At 35.2% G+C, this 26,251-nt stretch overlaps 1 protein-coding gene across 1 annotated transcript in view; it reads left to right on the top strand.

The window, feature by feature from the left end:
- Nucleotides 1-26,251, top strand: part of LOC105361650 (protein trachealess-like) — a 253,050-nt gene that overhangs the window by 83,954 nt on the left and 142,845 nt on the right. Inside the window, exon 4 of the mRNA XM_011498900.1 lies at nucleotides 7,269-7,298. Within this exon, the coding sequence (XP_011497202.1) occupies nucleotides 7,269-7,298 (30 nt within the window). The remainder of the gene's footprint in view (nucleotides 1-7,268; nucleotides 7,299-26,251) is intronic.

Genomic DNA, 26,251 nt, shown 5'->3' on the forward strand with positions numbered 1-26,251 from the left:
TGGCTCCCTCTCCTTCTTCTCCCCCCCCCCCCCCTCTCTCTCTCTCTCTCTCGCTATCCCGCCCTTCACCTCCCTCGCAATGCCCCGCCCCGATCAACCGCTTCTTTCTTCTTTATTTTCGTTTGCGAGATTTCATGGACAAAAGTTAACGAGGTAGCATACGTACGCGGGGAAAAAATTTATAATTTGTCAAGTATCGCATGGGACTTTTTCAGGATTTTTTTTGTTAGTTTTTTTGTTTTGTTTTGTTTTTTTTTAACCGATTCAATACGTTTCTAAGCTTAAGTGAATATTCTTCAGATTGATGGATCTCGAGTCTTTCGGGTTGATAATAACATTTCGAAAAATATTATTATCGTAAATAATCAATGATACACCACTTAAATATAATTCGCTAGATGCAATCAAATGACATACACAAATGATGCCTACGTGATTTTTCTTGATAAATTATTATTAATATTAATATTATTACTTCCATACTGTGAATTGCAAATAATCATATGAGTGCGTAAAAAATTGATCGTGCCATTTTCTAGCGCAAATTGCTTTATCGCTGGATTTTAAACGCGTCTTATAAACGAACAAATGGGCAAAAAATAATGAAAACAAAACATCATAATATTTCAGTCTCCTTGATACGCACAATGGACAATACAATTATTAACTGTAACTTGAGGTGATAAAATAAATCATAAAAGTTCCAATGCATAGTTGTTCCTGAAAGTAAGCTTAAGTCTTAGGGAGGGGTGTTGGATGGGAGGGGAGGGGAGGGGAAGGGGGGGGTGGGGGGGGTGCCACGAAAAGCAAAAAACACGTACTATTCTTTTCACAAAGCCATTATATATAATCTCTGCTGCACTCGGCGCAGCTCTGGCAACATTGTTAGATAGATAAATAGATAGATAGATAGAGGGAGAGAGAGGGAGAGAGAGAGAGAGAGAGAGAGAGAGAGAGAGAGTAATGGAAAGGGCAGATTATTAAGGCGTCGCACGGGGGATGTGCGTATCGGCACGTGAGTTATGTCACGCGGCGCGCGTCACGTGCTATATTTGGCGTGATTTAACGGTCGGTGAAGAGCGCGCGCACACAGGATCGCGAATGAGTTACGTGGCTCGGGACTCTCGTCTAGACTTCAGATATTATGTTATATCGGCCGAGCATCGTCGGATCAACAGTGGATTATGTCGGGTGACTCTGGCTCCTTACCGCTTCTGCAGCGTCCCCGTCCTCTTCGCTACTTCGTAAACTTAATTTTATTTTCGAAGGCCCGGCATTCGATATCGGGCCCCCAAGCTAACAATGCTTTATTTAGTCATTTTTTCCCTCCTTTTCGCCCTCGTAAAGCTGCCGCTGCTGCGACTGTTTCCAAACGCCTGCATCGACAGGGCATTCTACTACTTTTGCATTAGGGGCCTCAATTTAGCCACTTATTTACTAGCCGTTTTAGTCACGTGGAGGAACCATTGATTTACAAAACAATTTCTTTCCGTAAGAATTTCAAGAAAGCCTCATTTTACTCTTCCCATTGAGCTGATTAATATATGAACCTACGAGTAACTTTAAATTGTCTGCTATTAAAATTAGACTTTAATGCCGAAAGGAAACTCGCGCTCTTCCTTCACATTTTATTTTACATTTTTTTTTTTTTTTTCATGTGTTGTTTTCAAAGTATAAAATAAATACCAATTTGCTGTTAATATCGTTAAAAAGGGTCAGAAAAATATTTCAATAGCTAGATCAACGATTTTTAATCGTTAATTGCAACATTCAAAACCAACGAAATTGATTCGCTAATAATGGTTTTGCTGTTAGTCCGCTGAGTTATTATCAAATCGATAGGCAAATAAATACGCATTTAATAATACGAAAATATTTAATAACAACTAATTAACATATCGAATCAAGGTATTTATATTTAACGACAGTCGAGCTTACTTAAGGCTCTGAGAGATATTAATGAAACATCACCTTTACACGATCTACTAACGCGCGATAATTTTAGCATTAATTGATGAAATTAAATTATATAATTAATTATAGATTAATTATAGAAACAAAATCTGATTGTAGCCAAATATTAATTTGCATTAATTTTTTTGTTTTTTGTTTTTAATTTGTACGCTTATTTTATTGATTAGACAAAATAAGGAAATGAATAATTATAAAGAGAACTATAGCTTTGAGATAATAATGATTTTTCACTTGAAATGAAAATTCAAGCGTTCCCGATGCTCCGACGAGTGGACAGCCGAAGCGAAAATCTTCATTTACTGTGTTTCTACATTGACAAAGTGCAATATACCGTCGCTACAGTATCTCGTCCATTTTTTCCTCTCCATTGCATATATTTATTTATTATTACAAGCATCCTAGAGTATTGCCAAATTTTGACAAATATTCACTCTACATGCGTGTAATCCATTTCCAAATCGTCATTTATTAACAGAAGCAACATGCTTCGAATTCAAAAACTAAGCGGCGAACCACGTCCGCACATTGCGTTTCCAACACATCAACGTGCTCCGGAAAAATTCGTTAGATCGTAACGACAGTAACCCCATATTAACTGTCATTATTAGCGCCTGTCATAGAGAAAATCTCGTCGGAGAAAATCTTGCCAGAGAAAATCTCGTTGGAGAATTGAACGATGACGCCAAAAGGCAAATCAACGATCAGCCGAGTCTCAAATCCATTTGGTGAAGCAGCGCTATCGATAAAGTCGATCATCGTGCATGTACGTACCGAGTGAATTTGCGAGTGAAAGCACAACTTCAAAAGTTGCGCTTGCGAGGAGAGGGAGAAACGGCGCGTGACTCGTCCTTATCCACAGCTGTTCGGTATCGGTCAGCAGCGTTTAGCGCTGAATTCAGTCGCGAGCGCGCGCGCGAGCCGCGCAGAATTCCTAATAAGCGCCCGGCAATTCCGACTAGAAACGCACGCGCTCGGTCACTCTCTCTCTCTCTCTCTCTCTCTCTCTCTCTCTCTGTCGTACTCTTGCGCGCGCGTGTGTGCGCATCTCGCGGGCGGTTAGAGGCTCGAGGGGCCGTGACGTCACGGAGCGGACGTGCCGTGATTCCCCTCTCCGAAGCAGCTGGGTCACGCGCAGCCGTGGAGGACGTGAGCCGGGCGCCTCCGAACCGATCTCGAGGCGGAGGCGCCGTCGGGGACCCTCGCCGACTCCCCGACCCGACGCACGCACGGACCTCACGCCCGCGAATTCGGAATTGAGCTCACGTCGCGCTTCCGGCCGCGAATTTTCCAAACGCCGGTCAGCGAAGCCGCGGGCCACGTCGTCGGAGGCATACCCGCCGCGTCCCGAGGCGTGACTCCGCGGCGAGATCCGGGATTCAGGGTCGCCGGCTGCGGCTCTCGCGTAACCGCGTAAACGCGCAACCACGCGCTCTCGCTTGCTTGCCGACGAGCCGCGAGTCGCGCTCAAATGGGCGGGACGTGACGTGCGCCGCGCCGGGAGACCCAGCACGACTAGACTGGAATCCTAAGAGCCGGCGGGTGTCGTCCCAGGGTGCGCGCTGCGTTCGATGATCGCCAATTCCTTATAAAACTCTAACGCTCGGCTGGGAAAACGGGAAAACGAGGTGTAGTGTTGGAAAATTGGGTTAAAGTAGCCTAGGAACGTGCAGCCGATAATGCCTGCCATCTTCGTTATTCGGATCCACATGGTCGCCCACTGTGGCGTCGCTTTATTTGCGCTTACCGTCGGATAGTTCTGGGCTTGCGTCGTCAAGTCAATGGGCTTCCAAAAATCAGATGGCAGCTACGTTAGAGTTGGAATTGTTTGGAAATGTTACGTTGTTCATTGAATAGATAATTTGTTGAGGTGTAAATTTTAATCTATATAGGCCTGTGTGATGTGATGAATATAAGTTTATGGATTGTTAGATAATTTAATCTATAGATAAAATGGCTAGGCGGTTGCAATTGTAAATCTCAAATACAGTATCATTAGTCCAGTGGTGGTTAAGTAATATAAGAATACATTTGTCTTTTTTCTTTTTTGTTAATATTTCAAAGTATTGATTGGATGGGCGTAATGTAAACGATGTTTCTATGCGAATGAGATCATTGCTATTAAACACAAATGGATAATTAGATTATTATATCAAAAAATGTTTCGCTTGTATAATGGTTTATTCTTAAATTTGATCATAAATTACAAACAAATTAACATCCATTGCCATTTGTATGGAGCTGCAAACTTTCTCTACGTCTAATGTGAAAATTGTTTTAAAATACGCGCTGTACTATGTTTGGATCTGGTTAAGTCTCTAGTGGGTTTTTTTTTTTTTTTTTTTTTTTTTTTTTTTTTTTTAAGAGTAAGAGTCGCCTCTCATAGCGACACTTAACGACAATTACTATTACGGGAAATTAAATCAACCGGGACGTTTATTTAAGAAGACCGCTTTAATATCGCGCCAACGGACGATTATCTAGTCAGCGCATCATCTTTTCTAATGTTCAGACACATTAAATAGGCCTAAAGCGATGTTATTGTATTCAAAATTTTTAACAGCCTACGTGTCATTGACAATTATAATATAAACCGAAGATTGATGGAGCATTATCAATTGCTCAATGTTCAATTATTTATAGCCATAGATGGCGCACGAAGAAATGACATTTATTGAAATACAATATATGAGTGATAAATCAATCATAAATATAATTGTCCTTTTATGAAGAATCAATATACTAAACAGGCATTTATGTGCTAAAGTATATATGTCATGCTTTTTGCTGAAATTGCTTGCTCCACCATTAAAATTTGGTTATCGAAATATTCAGGCAGATAATTACAAGTATTTTATTACATTTTGTCTCGCGTTGAGTCGTACTAGAGAGCTGAGTGAAATCTTAGTCAACAAACTGACAACATTACCAACCACCATTATTAAAGTGATTTCTATAACACGTAACCCACTAATCAAACCTGATGAAACTTCAATCTCCGCATTCACGCGTACTTTTTATACAAACTCTGTAATTTCCTCACACCTCGCTAAAAACTGCCAATTCTCACGCGTTTGGATTTTACCAACCAGACTTTGACTTTAGATTAAGATTCTTCGTCATATTGTCTAGCTGACAAACAAATGAGCGCCATGTTTATATGAATAATTTCACATTATCTTTGAATTACGATGAATTACGATGAAACAATGTGTTTCGAATAAATCATCTTCGAACGATCCGACATCATTTAAGCGCCGTGCAAACATCTTTATAATGAAACAATTTTTTAACTCCGAATTTTGGAAGTTTTAATTGATTTACTCGAAGCTATTAATGAATAATAAACGCATGAATGATTATAATTGCACCACTCGACAATTCGTAATAGCGTTTCCCTAATACACGACCCTTGTTACATTTATATAATGGTCCTGTCGCTTATAAAAATAATCTAATTTTCACAAGCATTAAATAATGTATTTACATAATCGCGTCGGTTTTACTTTTGCATAGGCTTACAGCAGTTGCCAAATTTTATAATAAAAAGCGTAACTTTAGCCAAGAAAGTAGTTAAGTAAACTGACACTTGCACAGACGTAATCGTGAAACATTGGAACATATCGCTTGGCTGATTTTACGCGAATCGCCGAAAGAAAAATATGCTAAAAAAAATTGTTACGAGACACATAGGCACGCGCTCTTGCAATAAAAACGAGAACTGAAATTGTTTGCGGATGTTAATGTAGGAATAAACATAAATTTACGCTTTTAAAGCTGATAAAGTTTTCAATTGCGTCGACTTCCCATTGCGAATTGCATTAAAAAATGTTTTAAATTGCTTAGAAAATATTACGTAATCACAAACTCCTTGAAATTACGATAAATATTCGAAATATTGTTTTCAAATTATTTGTCAAATTTTATTTACATAACGAGCTTTTCTTATAACTGTAAAATAGATAAAGGACGTCCTTTTTATCGAGTATTAACATTCACGTGCACATGTATTTATTCTTATCATGGAACATTAATTTTTTATATTGAATAAGTGCACATGTTAGACATAACTAAAAAATAATATCATTACATAATAATTAATATTTACGTATTTAGAGCAACTATATGCAAGGATTCACGAAATACGAAATACTAAGATAATTACGGTCAGTTATATTATGAAATTACAATCAGATATTAATTACAATCGATGAAATTTGTTTATTTATTTAAAGCGATAATCGTATAAAGTTCTATGGTATTTTAATATAAAATTTACGCATGAAAATATTTTCGAGACAGTATTTCTCATGGCTATGAGGCTTTAATCCAGTTTCAGCGCAATTGCTCGCGCGAGATTGCAAGAAAGAAAGTCGGGCGGGCTAGATCTGCGGAGTGGCGGCTCGACGAAATTGCTTATTAAGACTTTTTGGAAAAGGTCGATGATTCAGGGTCCCAGAGATACGGAACGAAAGAGCAAAAGATTCGCCTCTCTCGCTTTTTCTTCCCCCTCCCCCAAATCTCTCTCACTCTCTCACTCTCTCTCTCTCTCTCTCTCTCTCTCTCTCTCTCTCTCTCTCTCTCTCTCTCGCTCGACTGTTTCTCTTCGCTTCGTAATGTCGAGAAAGGTTGGTCGGAAATTATCCTTATATCTGCCTACTAAACAACCAAAACCGACGGTTGATTATGCCCATCCATAGGTATAACTACATACGTAACTGCCCATCAACCCACCTCCTACCGAATCAAAATAATCGGCGCGCATAATCCTTCATTTCTTCGCTTAATCTTCATTTTTCTTCTCCATTTTCTCACTTTTGTTTCTTATGTTTATTAGAGAGATGCAAAAGTCACCCGTTCTCGAACTAATTTCAAAAAATCGAATTACTCCTTTCCCTGCCCACTCAATATTTGTGTAAATTATCCTAAACTTTATTTAATTGAAGCTTATGTTATTATTACATTTAAATAGCTCGTATTTATTATTATATTGGGAGAATATTTAGCTTTTAATTAAACGAGAAATGAAATTTGTGTTGGCAAGATATTGAAATAATCCATTCAAATTTTCAAATACAATATCGTGATTTATTAAAGATTAAGATTCTTATTAACTAATAATCTCCCATTAAACGAATCATTAACAAGTCACCTCTGCTTACTAATAATTATAAAAGCCATCAATAACAATAATATTGTAATTATACGCTACAGCATAACAATATGCAAATTCGCCTTATTTAATACACATTTTATTAGGATTGTAGTGATGACAAAGCGTATTTATTATGTTACAGATATGACGAGAGGCACTACGCTTTTGAAAGGTACAGTTAACATACCAACAACAGTTATTATTTCTTTAATTTATTAAGCATCACGTATATTGATAAAAATTTTCTTTTATTATTTAAGAGAAGAGGAAGGAAAATTAGATAAATAAAAGTCATAGTTTATAAAGAAAACAATGTATTTAGAATTTATAATATGAGAAATTAATTTTAATAATATTAATGATTAATAATATTTTAAATGACGTATCGTTATTGTTTGATTAAACAATCGCGATACTCAATCAAATATATTACGTATTATCTTCAATAATAAAAATAATAAAATGAAATTTTTATTTGCTATCATAAATAATTAATATTGTTATTATAAAAATTTTATTTCAAGATATATATGCAAATTAAAGTCTAAAATAATTATATTTTGAGTGAAAATTTAATTATAAATCTGGATATGCAACATCGCGTAAATTGTAATTTAAGTTTTATCTCAATCGCTTTTCTAAAACATTCACATACGAGGGAATTAATTTATAAAATGCCATTTTCTACAATTAAATCGTTAATTGTCGTATTATTTTGATTTATATTTTTGTTAAATGTAACTACCTATTATATAGTGAGTAAAGGAAATGAAAAGAGAAATGGAAATCAATGGAATTTTAACCGCTTTTTAAAATTAATTTTTATATAATTAATAAAAATGTGCTGTTAAATATAAATTTAACTGTACCCGAGACTGTTATTATTGAGTTTGAAGTGCTCTAGTCGATAACATAACATTACTTTAACTCTATATCCACCTTTTATAATTGTAACTTATGCAAAATATATCTTTAGACAGAAATATCAATGAAAAATACATTTACAGTACTCGGTCGAACGTCGAATGCACTGTCGCGCAATATATTATGATAGGGTCGAAAGTCTTATAGAGTGGAGAATGAGCTGCAGCTTAAGAGAAAGAGGCAGCTCGCTCTTTCTCTTTCCCTCCCCTCATTCTGGACTTAATAATTATTCGCATCAAGACAATTAACTTTTTTTTAACGGAGGTGGGCCCAGAATACGCTTTCGCTTGTTCGCTACTCTATGATTTCGCAGCGAGTATCGCAAAAATAATAACGCTCACCCTCCCTCCTAAACATACATACATACGCGCATGCATATATCTTTATATATCTATCTATCTATCTATCTATATATATATATATATATATATATATATATATATATTATTACGTGGGTGTGGGAATGCGCGCGAGGGCGCGTTTGCGCATGTATGCGTTGATACGTGGGTGGATGGATGCGGGTGGTGGGAGGGTGCGAGAGTAGTTGTGCGGATCCACTATTTTGATATAAAACGGCAAAAAAAATCTATGAAGGGTGATTTGGCATCGCGCAAGCAATTAGTCCTTCAGATTAATCTTGCAAAACGTATTTTTCGAAGATAAAGTTCCTTTTTGTATTCTCACGAAAGTAGATAAAACTTTCAATTATATTTAAGACAATTTGGATAATCGGTGCTTTTAATACTTGATTTTAATACACCTAGTATTGTTTTCAGTAATAATTTCTTGAAAATATTTCAAAATTCATGTGATAGAAACCAATTAAATTATTAAACCAATTAAATTATTAATTAAAAATTAAACGATGAATTATATGAATTTTAAGTAAATTAATGATATTATTTCAAGATATGTATTATAAAAAGAAAAAAGAAAGTACAAATTTTTACCGTTATTCCAGTATAATGATTATTATAATATATGTTATAAAGATTAATCAATGTAAGAGATCTTTTCAACAATTTCATTTTCTCGATACAATAATGATAAATAATTTAAGGTCCGTAAGTGTAAATAATACTCTTAATAATACATTGAAGTAAATTTTCAATAAAAGAAACGCCGACACTGGACATAAAATACTTAAATTAGCTGCTATTTAAAAATAATTTATATAATACATTAAACTAATCTAATAAAAAAAAAAAAATAAAAAAATAATAATAATAATAATAATAATAATAATAATAAACGGAACAAATGAAACCATAAATTGTAAAATGCATTCAACAAGAACAAGATAAGTCGGCATTGAAAATGAAGCGCTAGGATGGCCATCCTTAAACTCTTAAAATTCACCAAGAGAGCTATAACATCCAAATGGAAATTCCGAGTTCCGGAGTTTCTTGCGTCGGCGCCATGAAATATCTCCGTGGCGTGAAAGCAGGAATTAATCGAGATCGTAGGACGCGCAACAACGAGGTGAAAATCGACGTGCGTCAGTCCGCTGAAACCCGCAATGGTAAAGCGCCTGTCGCGTTTCGCGCGCGACCTCCGCCATTATCATACAAATAATGATCGTCCATCATGCACAATTATGTAAAAAGGGGCGAGCAATGGCGGGGTTGGAGGGGACGAGAAGCACCAGGATTTTCGAGCTGAGCACAACACTCGCAGACAAAACGGTATCCTGATGCTGCATTATAATAGGTCGAAGAAACGAATACTTTTGTTTTCAAAATGAGCACAGCGGGGTCCCTTGCACCACCGCCTTTTGTGGGCTGGGGTTGCGCCTCTCGTTTTATCTACTCTTCCCCCGCCCTTCTGTCGCTCACTCGCTCTTACTGCTCTCTTTCTTTCGTCTGCGGCCTTATTTTGTGCGAGCCTCCTGAGTCTCGGTTCAAAGACCCAAAAACGAACACCTCTCCCTCTTACTTTCATTCCGTCCTTTTTTTTTTCCTTTTTTGTCCGTTCGTTCGGTGGGGAAACTCTGCATTTCTTATAAAGATCTTTGCCTACCTTCATATTCTTTTTAATATTTATAGTGGAGAACGCTTTACATAAATTTTACGGAGAGGAGGCTGCAACTAGATTATTCATAGTACTCGGACTATTGTTTAACAACAAAAATATTACCGTTATTTTTAATTAACGCGTAATTAGGAATTCCAGGTAAAAATTGTATGTTTTAAATAAGTAATACTTAACAGCAAATAAAAAAACAGCTTTCATCCCTCGTTACTCGTGTAAAAAATATTTAATTTTATAACGACATTATATGAAATAAATAATATTAATAGCCACATAAAATATATTGGTGTTAATCATTATGGTAATAGAGCTATTTCAATGGTAATGAAATAATTCGGTTACGGAATATTAAACAAATATATTTTAATCGAAATATGCATTCTATTTTACATACATTTTTCTGTAAAACATTGTATTTATAGCGAATAAAGCTATCGTTAATCAAGTAAAAAAAAAAAAAAAATTGTTTCGCGATTCGCAAAATTATATATTGATGTTCGACAATAATGTACGAATAAAAAAAGGGAATATTTAAAAAAATTTATAAATGATAGTGCTTTGAAGTAAGAATTAAATTGTATGATAAAATTTTCTAGAAATCAATGAGCAATTTCAAAATGTTAAAGTAGAATCTTTCTTTGAAAACTACTTAATCATACACATATTTAATTATAATATGGATAATAATAATAATATTATTTCTTAAATTTATATATATATATATATATATATATATATATTTATTCTACAATAATGGAATGAGAACAACAACTTACGTAATAAAATTGTCTTGCTCTTTTACAATATTGCATTTTATATAATTTTCATAATGTCATAATCATTTTTCAAAACTATAAATATATATCGTACCAAGTAGCTACAGATTATCAATTGGTTAAATAAATGAATAAATAATTAATGCATTAAAATTTTAACAATATACTTGATAATCACGTCTTATACATGAATCATTAAAATGTAAACCAATGCAATGGTTTTACATTTCTATCGATATTTTTAATTATATTGCCACTTCTTGTCGACAATGAAAAATTTATAAAAAAATTTTCATTCTATTATATATTCTTAAATTTGAAATTTATGGAAATGTTTATATAAAATCTTCGATGGTATTCAAATAATTTAATTTTCCATGAAAAAAAATTCATTGAGAAAATATATTGTTTTGCTAAATTCAAAAATATAATATTGCATTATTGTTTTTACTTCAACATTTAATGAATCGGCAATATCTTATCAACTTTTATCAAATTAATTAAAAATGATGACGATAAATCTACTACGCGTAAACATAAAGTAATATAATAAAAATTACCAATATTTAAAAAAAAACAAAAAAACAAAAAAAAAAAAAGACCCTAATATGTCGTAAACATTTTTAGCCGATAAATACGTCTTTTAATCAATTAAAAGCCCTCGTTCAGCAGAGTAATAATTTCATGTATACTATAATTTTTACTTCATCCCTGTAAATTTACTTTCTTTCCTATAATGTTTATTTATGTTGGTTAATTTAATTTTTAATAGTCGCTAATTGAAGCGAGCTGCATTCATTAGGAATATTATTTGACAACAATGATCTAATTGAACTTTAAACACACCAAACGGTACTTTATCGCTACAAGTTTTCTATACAAAACAATCTATTCAACTGACGGAAGGAGAAATAATTGAAATCCAAAAAATTAATAGTCAAATTGGAATATAGTCAACTCACCAGTAATAAATGTCTTCAATTTTAACACTAGAACAACATGAAACATGTTGAAATCATCTTAATTTAGTAACAATGGCAGTGTATTCTGTAGGCATTGAAAAGGAAAAACATTTCGGGAAAATAAAAATTTCTCTAAATTTGATTGGGCGCAATATTCGCCTCTCAATGCTCTCGTCTCTCATTGTGCGTCGGGTTGTCCATCTCGGCGCCCTCCTTCATCTCTTTTTATAACGCGGGCGCGCGCTCGCATCGCAAAATTCCCCGAATGCAAATTATAAGAGAGAGCGAGAGAGAGAGAGAGAGAGAGAGAGAGAGGAGAAGAGAGCGTGCGCCGGGAAAAGAGATGCTGCCACTGATCGAGCGGCTCGAGTAACTGCAGCGCCTCGGGTAAGTGCGCGAGGCTTTTGCAGCCCACGAGCTTTTAGAACACAGTAGTCCTCCGCTCTCAATTTTCTGCGACGAAAGAGGGAATAAGAAGAGGAGGTCCACCACTCCCTCGCTTCTTACCGAGAACCCAAAGCGAGCAAGATGAAGTAAACAAGAGATAGATAGATAGAGAGAGAGAGAGAGAGAGAGAGAGAGACAGAAGAAGCGAATAAGAGCGGACGGATCTTTTAAAAAGCATTTCAAATCAGCGTGTCTTGAAAGAATCTCATAGTGACGCGGCGGATAAAGGAATTCCTCCGTTCAGCGCGCGTCTCCTCTTCCTCCCCCGCCCGCTCTTCATCCCACCTCTCCACCTCTCTCTCTCACTCTCTCTCTCTCTCTCTCTCTCTCTCTCGTCTCCCCCCCCCCCCTCCCCCTCGATCACCCTGTCTCACTTGATTCTTTTTCTCTGAGTCCTTTTTCACTTTTTCTCTCTTTTATCGGATCGCTTCTACATTGCCCGGAAACCTATCGATAATCCAATACTGAGGTTCGAAAAATAAGCGTTTGAATACAAAAAAAAATATTTTATAACTGTAGACCTACAATTATTTTATTTTTTTTTTCAAGTTAGCATTACTGAACAGAGGTATTTGTTTTTTCAGAAGCTGAAAAAATTCATTTTATAACGATATTCTTTTACCTCCGTATTTTAATAATTGACACTGTGACTTACGTATTTTCGAATTAATTTCTTGTTGCGTACGATACTTTCAAAATCAATCGACGATAATTACAATTTTTCATTTACATAATGTTCATTTTACAGAATTTTGAAATATCCTATAAGATCATGTACTTTGTAAACTTTATATTCTTATGGTTTCAATATATATTTGATGCAATTTTATTTGTGTAATTTATTGCGATAATAAGTTATCTTAAATCCGCGTAAGTGTATCGAATTCACATGCGTACGCACTTTATACAAAATTCTAAGAAAAAATCGTAAATGTCATTTAAATTTTGCTTTTTATTATACTTTTAAATTCATATTGTTTCGAATTTAGTTTACGATTTTTATTCTTAAATATTCTATTAATTATACATATATTGACGATATATTAAGCATCACAAAGTTATTCAATTGCTTTATTATTTTTCTATTCGCCTTTGACAAACGTTAAATAATCAATAATATTTATTACGATCTCATCTCATTTTAATATAATTTGATTTTCAGATGAGTATTCTCTATAATTTCATGTGAGGTACAAATTATTTACTTAGAAAGAGAAATTAATCCATTAGCGTTCTTATGAAATGAAAAAAAAAAAAAAAAAAAAAAAAAAAAAAAAAAAACAATTGTTAGTATGACAAGTGGCCATTATGTAAATTTCGAAATTTTCTAATTTTAACTTTTATACTATATCGACCGTTCTAGATTCACGTATTAATTTATTAATACTCATTCGACAATTTTCAATCAATCACGTTTGAAATCTTTAAGAAATTGCTTCATATTAGAATATTTTCACTTTTTATACACAACTTCCGTACATAATTCTTACAGTTGCGAATCTAAGAACATAAGTATTAAATGTATTTATAATATGGTTGGTTCATTAATATAAAAAAAAATTAGTTTTAATCTAAATATTCACCTGCAACATCAATAATAAATATGTTTTATTAGCAATGTAAATAACGTGGTACATTTATCCAATATTTCTGCTATTTCAACATAAAAGTATCGTAAAAATACGTAATATATCTTATAATGACACATTAATTCAAAGATAATTTGACGTATTTGTAAATAATAATTTGAAGTTTGAATTTAATGTTAATATATAAGAAGGGCTAATATTATATTACCTTATAATGTGATGAAAGCTTAAATCTCTAAATTGTCTAAAAAATATATTTTTTACATGATTGATGAACGCAACTTTACAAGTAAATTATTGAAAAATTAACTTACAGAAGAAGAACTTTTTTCTACTCTCTATTGACAACTCTATTGACATTATTTTTCGCCTACTGCCTTCACTGAGAATGATGCCCGTATATTAAGCTGTTGCATCTTAAACTTATAATCGTACAAATATTATTATTATTCGGATTATGAAAATAATATTCTGTTGAACTATCGGGCATTTATTAAATAACATATATATATATATATGTATATGTATTTGTATACATATATATATTTATAAAATTCACATATGGCTCAACGATGTTCGAATTATGAAAACGATCGTCTGATAAGTAATTCTACGTAATGTATAATACATAATATAATATTATGCAACATTTTTTGCTTTAGTATTTTGCAATAAAAAAAAATATATATATATATATGGGAGTTTAGAAGGAATAGTATGGTGGTGCCTAATTCAAAATTAAAGGGTCGTGAAAGGAAAGTAATCCAAGCCTTGAGGTAGAAAACAAGCCTCTAATCTCGACCCCAAGCGATGACGCGGCCACTAGGACTCAATTTCCGTTAGCTTAGTGCTTAGATCGCTGTGATTTCAATTACCTTGATACGCATTCAACGAACTTTGACATTATTACTTAAAACAGTTTTCAAAAGAGTGGGGGAATATTTTATCACGAAATCCAATAAAAATTAACGTACAATGAAATTTATGTCTTAGCCATTACTAAATATTGCATAGAATATATTATTCAGCCTATGATGCATTGTGTTGACAGTTTAAAATAATAATAATGTAATGATTGACTAAAAATGATTGAGGTAAAATTGAAAGGAAGAATTGATTTAAATTATATCGCCTAGTCATAAATTTACTTCAGGCATTGAGATGAATTTTGAAATGTCGTACATTACAAAAGCTCTTAAAAGCTCGATAAATGAAAAAGCCTAAAGTGGGAAAATAGTATATGCTTCATTTATTTTTCATTAGGGAATAGTGTGTTTAATAACCATAGAACGTAAACCATAGGGTAAAAATAAAAAGGTTCCAATAGCCACGGCAGCGCACCGAAGAGTCGAATCGATAAGTACAATCGACATAAATTTTTTCACATCTGTAAATCGAGTGAGCAGCTTTTTTATAATGTCAAGCTTCGATCGACACGTGGTTACATAAAGTGGAAGGTAGGGTAGTTTTTCTTCTAGCTTGCAAAAGGGGAGAAGGTGTTCATATGGGGCCTCTCTCCATTCTCAAAAGAAGCCTCTTTCCCCCTTGACCAGGATACTTAAGGGCAACAATAAATTCCCTAATCCATACGTATGGTTGGGCGCGCGTGTGATGGCGCTCCTTCGTCCACCGATGAAAAATGTAAAAATCCGGAAAAATCGCCGGTCCGTGACAGTTCAATACATTTTAAATGCGTTCCGGCGCATTTACGAGCTCCGCGCTGCCGCAGCATTTGCAATAAGGAACGCGATAGAGAGAGAGATAGATAGATAGAGAGAGAGAGAGAGAGAGAGAGAGATAGATAGAGATAGAGAGAGAGAGAGAGATAGAGAGAGATAGAGAGGGAGGGAGGGAGAAGTCGAAGAGAAGAGTCGTCGCACCCTCGCACACGGTGCACACGCGCAATACTTAAAGAGAAAAAAAGACACAGACGTGGCCGCTCACTCGCGACTCCCCAATATGGGCCCCGTTATTTATCGTCAGATTTATGGAATAAATGAGTGGCGCGAAGCGATTCTCCCGAAAGCCTCTACGAAATAAAAAATTCGGGACAGAAATGAGGGGGGGGGGTGGCAAGGAAAGGAGACGGACAAACTGGTTTCCTTCTCCATCCAACATTGACGGTTAGGGCGAAAAGTGGACTTTGCTCATGCATGCATATGTATGATGAATGTCGATATGAAAATATGTAAACCAATTGGTTAAAATTTCAGCTCCTTCCGAAATTCTACTTCGAACAAATACATATACATTTCCCACAAGCCCTCGATTAATTAAATATCTTTTCCATTGCACAATGGAAGCTTATAATGCATAAAATCAGCCAAAATAGCCTAAAAAGAGAAGATATCAATCTTTTATGATTCAAACAACATTTTGCCTCCAAAATAAGATCTAGTATTTTAATATGTTCGGAGTGGCTTGATAAAGGCTTTTTAAAAGCTTTCACACTTTGCATTGATTTGATATAGCAAAAAAAAATAATAATAATATGTTCTTTTATTAAAATTACCGAACTGAATTTGCATTAATATGTGTAATAAAAATATAAAACGTACAAATGGTATAGTTGAACGAGAGAATTAATTCAACATTGCTATATAAAATTATATATATAAGAAATTGTAATATATAAAAAAAAAAATTGGACGGGGAAGGACAATTACAAGTCAGTGTAAACATTTTAATTATTAATAATCTTATTGATAAATATGATTAAAAAAGTGAATGATATGCGCTGAATTATACTTACATTATTGACTTTGAAACTTTAATTTATGCAGTTACTTAAAGCAAGTATAATTAAAAGACTAATAAATTTTCTAGTTAATAATGTATTCTATAACATCATTTATTTAATCATTTATCGAAATTTCTCTTCTCTTAAAATTCTAACACAAGTTTCACGTAATATCATTAATTATTTCGATATTACTTATATTTTCCATTTCCACATTATTTATAAAAATCACGTTTGTTATTGTTTATATTTTCACAAAGTTCAATTTACTTACTCGATACGTTCATATTATGTTGTAAATCTAATAATAATCTTTTACTCATTGCATTAATTTATATGTTACTTAAAAAATAATTTTGAAATATAATATAAACGCTAGATTAAAGCCTATAAAAAGAGATATTATTAGACAATAAGAATAATTTAACTTCTTTTAACGTTATTAAATAAATGGAAAATATATATCTTGTATTTTTTATTCCATTTTGTTTTTGTTTTTTTGTTTTCTTTTTTGTTTTTTGTTTTTTGTTTTTTGTTTTTTGCAAATTGTTTGTTTGTTTTTAACTAAGTTTTTATCTTTAAAATGTTATCAGGGGGACTATAACATTAACAATTTGTTTCTTAATAATGCTTTATTGATTTTCACAAAATTTATTACGATGTCAAAGTAGTTATAATAGTTTATCACAGATTAAAAGTTTTTAATGCCTATTGAAAGCTATACTAAGTATTTTGCATTATAATTTGTTATGGGAAAATTATTGTTAAAAGTTTGAAAGATTATACGAAAAGTATTATATTTTCTTTTGTGTTTCTTTTCAGTGATCTAAAATAACTATTATTTAAATTGTAGAACACATTTCACAATGATCATAAAAATGCCATGACATTCTAATTAATTTTATTGGCTATAAAGAAAATAATTTTCACATACGCCAACTTATTTCGATAATTGCAAGTTATAAATGTAAAATAAAATATATTTAGAGGTTTCAGGTAGATTTTAGCAATCCCATTGGTGGAAAGCCGTAAAAGTGCAAATATGTGACAAACAAGATTGAATTGAAGTATCTTATTTGATGAAATAGTCAACACGAGCCTCTCCCCATTATACATTATCAAATTAATTTTGATTAATATTAGCCATGACACGTAAGCGTGTTGCCTTAATAATCTTATTAATCCTAAAACTGGTCGCCTGTTAATTTAAGACGTACGAGTGAACAAAGGCACGAACGATCTCCCCCCCCCCTAAATCCTCCCCTCCCCGTCTCAGCTGCTAATCCTCCTCCTCCTCCTCGTCGTCCCGTGCTCTTGTCGTTACATAGCTCGCAAGTCAATCCGAAATGTGAAAAAGGAACTTGAGACAGACGAGGAACGCCTAATCTGCATCGGTAGATTGCTCTGAGAATTGACAGGAGAAGTCACCGATAACCGAAGTCGCGAAAGCCTCATCCCCGCGATCTAAGGCCTCTCTTATCCTTCACTTGCGAACCACCAACTCGATGAATACATTAGGTTATTTTAATTGCTGAGCGATCCCTCGGGCAATCGAAGCAAAGACTGATTAACTCACAGATTGAGAAATATGGAGATTGAGAGGCTTCTTATCTCGTAGATCGCTACGCTTAACCAATGGGGAAATTATCTTTTATTTCGTGAGCATTTTATGCCTATGGTTCAATTCATTCGTCCGGCTTGGGAAGATGTTTTTTCATTTGCGTGAGTGAGACGGACAGTTTAGATTGGATCGTATCAACGGAGAATCGAACCTGGCTATCCTAAGCGTTTACAATGATTACTCCTAACAACAGTACATTATACGCAGGGTCTTTACGCGTCGAAAGAGAAATATTTTGCCAAGATTTCGTTCGTTCCTGAATTTATCGATCACTAAAATCTCTAATTACAATTTTCTATATTCTTAGGAAGTACAGAATGTTATTTTATGCTTTTACAACATCTACGTTCGAAGATAAATTCATTATGTTATTCATTGCAATTCATGGCAATAATTATGTTTAAGCTCATACCAATAAATATACTAACAAGTTTATCGATAAATAAGTCGAATTCAAGAAGCAATTGTATTTCAAGTAATTACACGTAATGTCACTGCTGCTCTTATTATATTTATTTCAAGTGCTCGATAAACGTTCACTTAATCAATGACAGATCTATTACAAATATAAGAAAAACAATATCAATACCAAGTGCCATTTTTCAGGCATTTTTCACAAAATTTTCATATAATTCGAATTTTACAGAATCATAATAAGACATAATATACTCTATTGAATTTACAATACGCTACCACAATGATAACAATAATAAATTAATAAATACATTTTTGATAGAGATGATAAAATTAAGCATAAAATAATTATGAAATGCTGCACGTTTGTTAAAGTTTGAAAATGAAAGTATTAAACGCGCTCTCAGCCCATTATCACTTCGTATTTCCATTATAACATTTACTTAAACATTGCCTACACTTATTAACGGACGTATCCACCCACAATGTGCATTTTATTATATTTCATACTTTACGTTCCAGCATCTTTAATAATATTCAAATTTTGCTAGCAACGCATACGTAGAAAGTTGCTGTTTATTCTATCGCGGGCAGCTTGTCAAGTTCAGATAGGACTCGAGGCAATGAACTCGCTGTAAAACATCAAAAAAAAAAAAAAAAAAAAAAAAAAAAAAAAAAACACTTATGGCCAACTAATATAATAGGCTTGAATATCAATTGAGCGTTGCAAACTACGATTAAGCGAGACACAGGATTTTGAAAAATGTGCACTAACGCAACCTTGAATCCGCCTCAGCACCATCAGCAAAGCCGTGGTAGACGGCGCGAGCAATAAAGGCTGCAGCGGGAGAAAGTTCCTTCGCGCCGGCGGTCAGCCAGCCGCTTGAGTGCCAAGCACAAGAGCCGCGATAAAAAGGAAAATGATGTCCGAGTGTAAATAACCGGAGGGCCAAGTAAAAAGAGTCGCGTAAAAAGAGACGAGAATCGATGAATATCAGTTGTCGTTCGCGACAATAAGTCCCGATCTGTCCCGGAGATCGCGCCGTTGACAGCTTAACGGTGCAGCGCCACGTGACAGGCGCGACGTCGATCGGCCAAACCCGTATATTCCTTGACCTTTGAACGCCGGCACTGAATCAATATCAGGACTCAACAACTCGGCAGAGTCCCGAGCAATTATTTCCTTCTAGATTTATGAGGTGCTGAAGTGCACGTGCACGTATGGAGTGGCTAGCCGTGTTGGAAGAGGAGAAGGAGAAATGGTCGAGAGGGGGAAATAACGAAAGTGTCCTTTGGACACGTCTCGTCTCGCGCTGACGTTCCCCGCTTTTCCACGACTGGCTACATCGCCATCCTGGCCTCTCAACGCTCCTCGCGGGCGCGACCGTATCAGCTTTCGAATCATCGTGGCGCTCGTCTTTCGATACATTGTTCAGCCAAGCCTAAACGCATTTTTAATTAAACGTCAAAATTTGGTGGTTCTTAGTATTTTTGTGGGCTGGGCTCGTGATGTCGACAAATTTACGACGGCCAAATACGATGACTCGAAAACAAACCTACAGTTATTCGTTTCAAATTCTTGTTTTATGCGATTGCATATACTCCGTAATGAGTAACGGTAACAAAGGAACTAAAAAACACAACAACAACAACAACAACAACAACAACAACAACAAAAAGACGGAGAAAAAAGAAAGAGAATAAAAAAGCTTAACAATATTCACGTATCGATTCATTCGACGTATCCATAAATACTTGTGTTTATTTAAAAAAAAAAAAAAAAAAAAAAAAAATTTCGATCACTCAACTATTTTCATCGTATTGTTTAGAATGAAGTTTCTATTGTTCATAATTTGTATATTAATAATTTATGTTTAAGTACCTCCCGCATTACCTTTCCTTTTCATCGTGTTGCAATATAAAGAGCGGCATAAGCAATAAATGACAGAATAAAGGCGAGACAAGGTAAACAAACGAATAAAAGTGAAGTTCATAACTAATTACAATTTTATTAACAGAACCTATTCTAATGGCGAGTATTTTTTTTAATGAGGCCGGAGCGGATTCGCATTGTGTTTCAATGACAGATTAACGTCGGTTATATTCACATTATGATAATTCCGAGAGAAATAATAACAATTTGACAACTTTTTACAATGACGTTAAGCGAAAGAAAAGTTAATAGCCGCAAATAGATTTCATTGTACGCACGTGTCCTTCCTTTATCTATACAATAACTAAGGTATCCCCATTAATGGCATTAAATAATTTCAATATTATGGAATATTTGGTATGCAATTGATAATATATGCAATTATTGTGTATTTAAATAATTCGTTCAATAATCAATATTAATAGACAAGCTTAAAAATACAACTGTTGTTGACTCATCGTATTAATATGTATTAATTCCTCGTTCTCGAGCTTTGAGAAGAAAATATTCAAATCTTAACTAGTGCTTCGTCATCGATAATGAACGTTAGAAAATATTTGGAACATAAATTTTTTATAATTTCCTAATAATTTCCGAATAAGCCCTATCACAAACTCAATTAATATATAAAAATAGCCTGATAATACTTAAATATAATTTTTCATATGCATCGAGAACGCTGGAAAACTTAATTTCCCATAAACTGCCAACAAAGCTTGAGCATAAAAATAGTCCAAACATTGCCAACATTGTCAACAGTTATTGTATTCGGTATAGATTAAGTGTATATAGCGAAGCCCGTAAATTACTCTATAAAAGACCTCGGTAATAGCAACTAGAAATCCCAAACAGTTGTCAAAATGAAAATCAAAAAGGGAATGGGGTGGGGGGTGGGGGTGTGTGGAATAAAAGCTAAAACGAAAAAAAACTGTAAGTCAACCTCTCGGAAAAGAGTGAGAAAAATAGCAGGGATTGTGATGGGCGGCATAGCGGTGGTGGGCGTAGGTGATGGGGATGGGATGGTATGGGATGATGTGGGGGAGGGAAGAGGCGAAACGACGAGGCCAGAGAAGCAAAGTAATCCAACCTTGCCGAGGGATTACAGGGCGCGTTATAAGCCCGAGTTATGGGGAGAAGGAAGTTTTTACGGTGTTTTTATGTCGTCTATGCGCGCGCCTCGGCTATATCGCGTTATAAGACGCGAGAGGTTAAAAAAGAAGAAGAAAGCCAGGCCGCGAGTCTGTTCGTTTTTACGCGCGTATTCGGTCGCTTAAACAAATTAAAGAACCGTCCAGCTCGGCCTCAGGAGCTCCAACACCTTGGTCTGAATGTTTAACCGAAAGCGCGTGAGAGTCTCGTGGGAGCTCCACTCTCTTTCTACGTATTCCCAAATAAAGAACGTAATTTATTCCTCGATCTCCTTCGCTTGGGCCAATCCACCTCCATCCCCGTTCTTATTCTCACTCCCTCTCTCTCTCTCTCTCTCTCTCTCTTCTCTCAGTATCTCTCTCTCCCTCCCTCTCTCTCTCTCTTCTCTCAGTATCTCTCTCTCCCTCCCTCCCTCTCTCTCTTCTCTCAGTATCTCTCTCTCCCTCCCTCCCTCTCTCTCTCCTACCGCCATACCCCCTATACCGCTCCTTCCCCCGTTAGTGCGACAAAAATGTACAGCCGTGGCTTTTACAGCTCCCGTCGCCCAAGGAAAATTATCCCTTAATAATTAAGTGGCATTCAGCGTCGTCGTGCCCTTTCTTTGCGCCGCGGACGATTCATAAAAGAGCTGAATTCCGAGCGGGTGAGAAAACATATGGGGTACGAGCTATTTTTATATTTATTTAACGGGCGGCATAGTGTTTTTATTGCGAAATCCATCATCGCGAGGCAATAAAACCATATCATTGTTTACGCGTGTCGGTCGCTGCTTACGTAATACGAGATATCAAGCGACAAGCCGATGATTTAAGCAGACACGGGCTGAATAAATTTTTGATTACCGATTAACATTATTATGGCTCGATCTATCGTGATAAAGACAAGATATATCATAAGATAGGATATAAGCTGCTATTCGAGTCATTCGAAGACAATATGAATGTTTATGTTAATCCAAATAATGAGAGGAATGGGCATCGAGTGATAAAAGTAAGAAATTCGAATGCCAGGAGAGGATAGTGAGCATTGTACTAGTCGCTTGGTTCAGTGACTTCGTTACGTAAATCTTACCCTACTCGGTGCACGCAATTGCGGCTATCGAACGTCGATGAGAGAAACACGTTGACGGGAAGATACAGACATGACGAAGAAAAATGCGATTACTATGGCAAAATACAGGCGCTCTCGGACTTTTTCGTCTCCATGACATCTTTGAGAAATGTCCCCTTCTTTAGCGACGATTAATGAACTGATTTAGTCTAGCACTCTCATCTGTCTCTATGCGAATGAAATAAATTTTTATATCAGTGCTTAATATCGATAAAAGTTGCGAGGTTTTATATGTAATTTACTTGAGAGCTCGCCAAATTTACATTATTTTATAACATCTTCGAGCTGCTCTTGATAAACTCATCATGGTGCTACGATGTACATTGCATACGAAATTATATACAAAATTTTTCTCTATAGGCAGAAATTATTCATTGTAAAGATTCTTAATCGACACTATTCTCATTTAAAAATATATTCCATGTTTTATTCGTTGTATTATTGATTCTATAAGATCCAATAGAAGAATAAGGTAAGGTAAAGTTTCACGTATACACAAGCTATTGCAAGCGTAGCGCTACGTAACTGACGAAATCTCAAAATATCATTCGAAATCATAAAACTTTGTACTAAGTGTACATGGAGTAGAAATTGCGTAGACAGACATTTATAAAAATTGTACGCTCGAGGTATGTATTTGCCAAATATTTGAGTAAATTGATACGGTAAAGTAAATGAGTTACCACAATCATAATATAAAACGGCTCAATTGCCGTAATTTAATTGATAATCTAATTACAAGTTGACCGTTTGTACTTGAGAAATGTAAATCTTTCTGCTTTATCGAGGGCAGAGAAATTACATCACTTCCAATTAATCCAACGACATATCTAACATCAACTCAAAGTATGATGATGTCAAATTACGCAATTTAAGTACATCACACACATCACACATGTTTTAATTAAATCTCTAAATTATTGGCGGTGGGAGGAAGGGGATGGAAAATGCATAGAGGGGAGTATAAGAAATTATACATTTATATTTTTAGGTTTAAAGAAAATATCTTTTGTTAAAAATTAATTGGTTTATAGCCAAAGTGTGTATATATTAGTGATTGATTATGGTACCAATTCATGCTTAAATTACAATGACGATTTATTAATATTAAACGATCGATTTAGGGAGATAATGATATAGTGAATATTGCAAAAAGTAATTAGTTTTTTTTTTTTATTAAATATTCTTTATTATCTCACTGGTAAAACAAAATAAATCTCTAACCATTAATTTATTCGTACGAAATGTATAAATATATTCTTTAGATCAGCGATGAGTACAAAATGCCTTTACCAGTCTTCACAATCATCACTCACTTACACCTTCAGCAACATTCATATATTGACTTATACATAAAGATTTATATTTTAAAATGATAATAATTTTCACGTTATTCGCAGAAGTAATTAAATCGCTTAATTTGATTTTTTTTTTAATTTTTTAAAAAATTTTTTTTAAATACAATCAATGTAATCTAATACATTATTCGATTGACGTTTCATGGCGAATGTATTATATAATCATACAATTTATAATGCCACTACAAACAAATGCGAGACATTTTCTGAATAATTAGATGCAACGAAACGTACGCTAACACGATGAACGAACGGTGTCCTACGTAAGCCACAATGTACACGTTGTAATCTGTAAAATACTTAATGTGAGATAGTCGAATGCGAATGAAAATCCTATTTTGTTTGGCGCTCTGTCAAAATTTTTTAGCCACATTAAGGTGACCCAGTGATTGAAATAAATAAAAGTAAGAAAACGATTGTACTTGGAGCTCCGTAACATTGAACACCATAGCATTGCGAAATATTGTGCGAGCGGCGCTAGTAATTAATTGCACGCTGTGCTTGGAATGCATTTGCCATTACCAGCGAGAAAGGACAAGGGATCAAGCACGTGTTCATGAGCCTTCTAAAATGACAAGCCACAATTATGCGCAATTTACGCTTTTACGTCAGTTTTTCCCCCGAACGCTCGTAGCCTTCTTTCCCTCTTTCTTTCGCGAGCCGAAACCGATAGCTCGTTATGGATATCAAAAGGCCGTAAATCAGATCGGATTCGCGGGCAAATTGACGTGCGCGAGTAAGCGCATGCAATTCACGGGGAAAAAAAATCACAAGACGCATAGTGGGATAAAAATAATAGTCGTGCTCGTGTATACGCCAAAAAGGAAAGAGAAGAGAATGCAATGTGGTGGGAGCGCGCGCTTGTTGTGTGAAAAAGATGGAGAACATGTGAGCGTGACGAAAAGGGAGTGTAGAAAAAACCGATAGCCAGTGTGCAATTGATTGATAGATTTCATTTTATTGCGCCTAGGATATTATTATTGTACCCGCGAGACTTAAAAAGATGATTGCGATTTCTCTTTATGTTTTCGTACGGGCAAAAGGCCATTCATTTTTGCAAAGCATTTTGCGATTTTAAAGCCGGTAATGGCCGTTAAAGTGTATCGAGGTGATGATTTAATTCAAAACTATTCGGCAAACTGATTGAAATTTGAAATTCGCCGTCTTGGCTTCTCGAGAGAACGAACGATATAAAGTATAATGATCCCCGAGAATTGCAATGCTCGCTTGAACAATATTATACAAGTCTTGGGGCGAATTAAGTCTTGCCGAACCAATAAAATTACATTACGCAACCTATGAATTAAAAACATAAATTGCTTGCTATCCGTTGATCGATAAGAATAGAAATCTATGCGGGTGAAGGAGAGAGTGAGAGGTTGAGAGAGTGAGAGAGAGAGAGAGAGAGAGTGAGATAGATAGATAGATAGATAGATAGAGAGAGAGAGATAGATAGATAGATAGAGAGAGAGAGAGAGAGAGAGAGAGAGATGACAGACGTCTTTGCAGCTCTTATTTCCTATCCACGAGATATCGTTAATGCTCGGAGTAAGCATAATGGGTGCATTGGTATTGGTACGCATCACCGTGCGAAAGATCACGATAACTTTGCGTCATTACCACCGAAGCTGGCAAGATCGATTGCACCGCCAGGAATTTCAAATACTTTGACCCTCGTGGTGCGACGAAAGCGCGAGCTCGTTGTGCTGTAAAACAAAGGAATGGAATGACGGAGAGGCAAGAGGAGTGAGCCATTGGCTCTGAATTTATATGGCGCTACGACGGCGGGAGGGGAGGATATACGTATAAATCGTCAAACCGAGCTTGGACGAATAGAGTTAGAGAGCCTGAGGCAGAGATGCGCGACGAGCCTGAGGCTAATGCCGACACACCGAAGTCAGAAATTAAATCGGCAATGACCGCGCGAGCCCGAGCATCGTGGAAAAACCGAGCGAATAGTGAGCGCCGACGAGACGATCGCGACATAATGTGTGAGAAAGGCTGATGCTCGCTTCGACAATGCGCTGTATAAAGTGGTTGGAGGTGGATGGGGCAGGGGGTAGGTGGAGTC

The sequence above is a fragment of the Ceratosolen solmsi genome, unplaced genomic scaffold (assembly GCF_000503995.2).
Source record: "Ceratosolen solmsi marchali unplaced genomic scaffold, CerSol_1.0 scaffold30, whole genome shotgun sequence".
Lineage (NCBI taxonomy): Eukaryota > Metazoa > Arthropoda > Insecta > Hymenoptera > Agaonidae > Ceratosolen > Ceratosolen solmsi.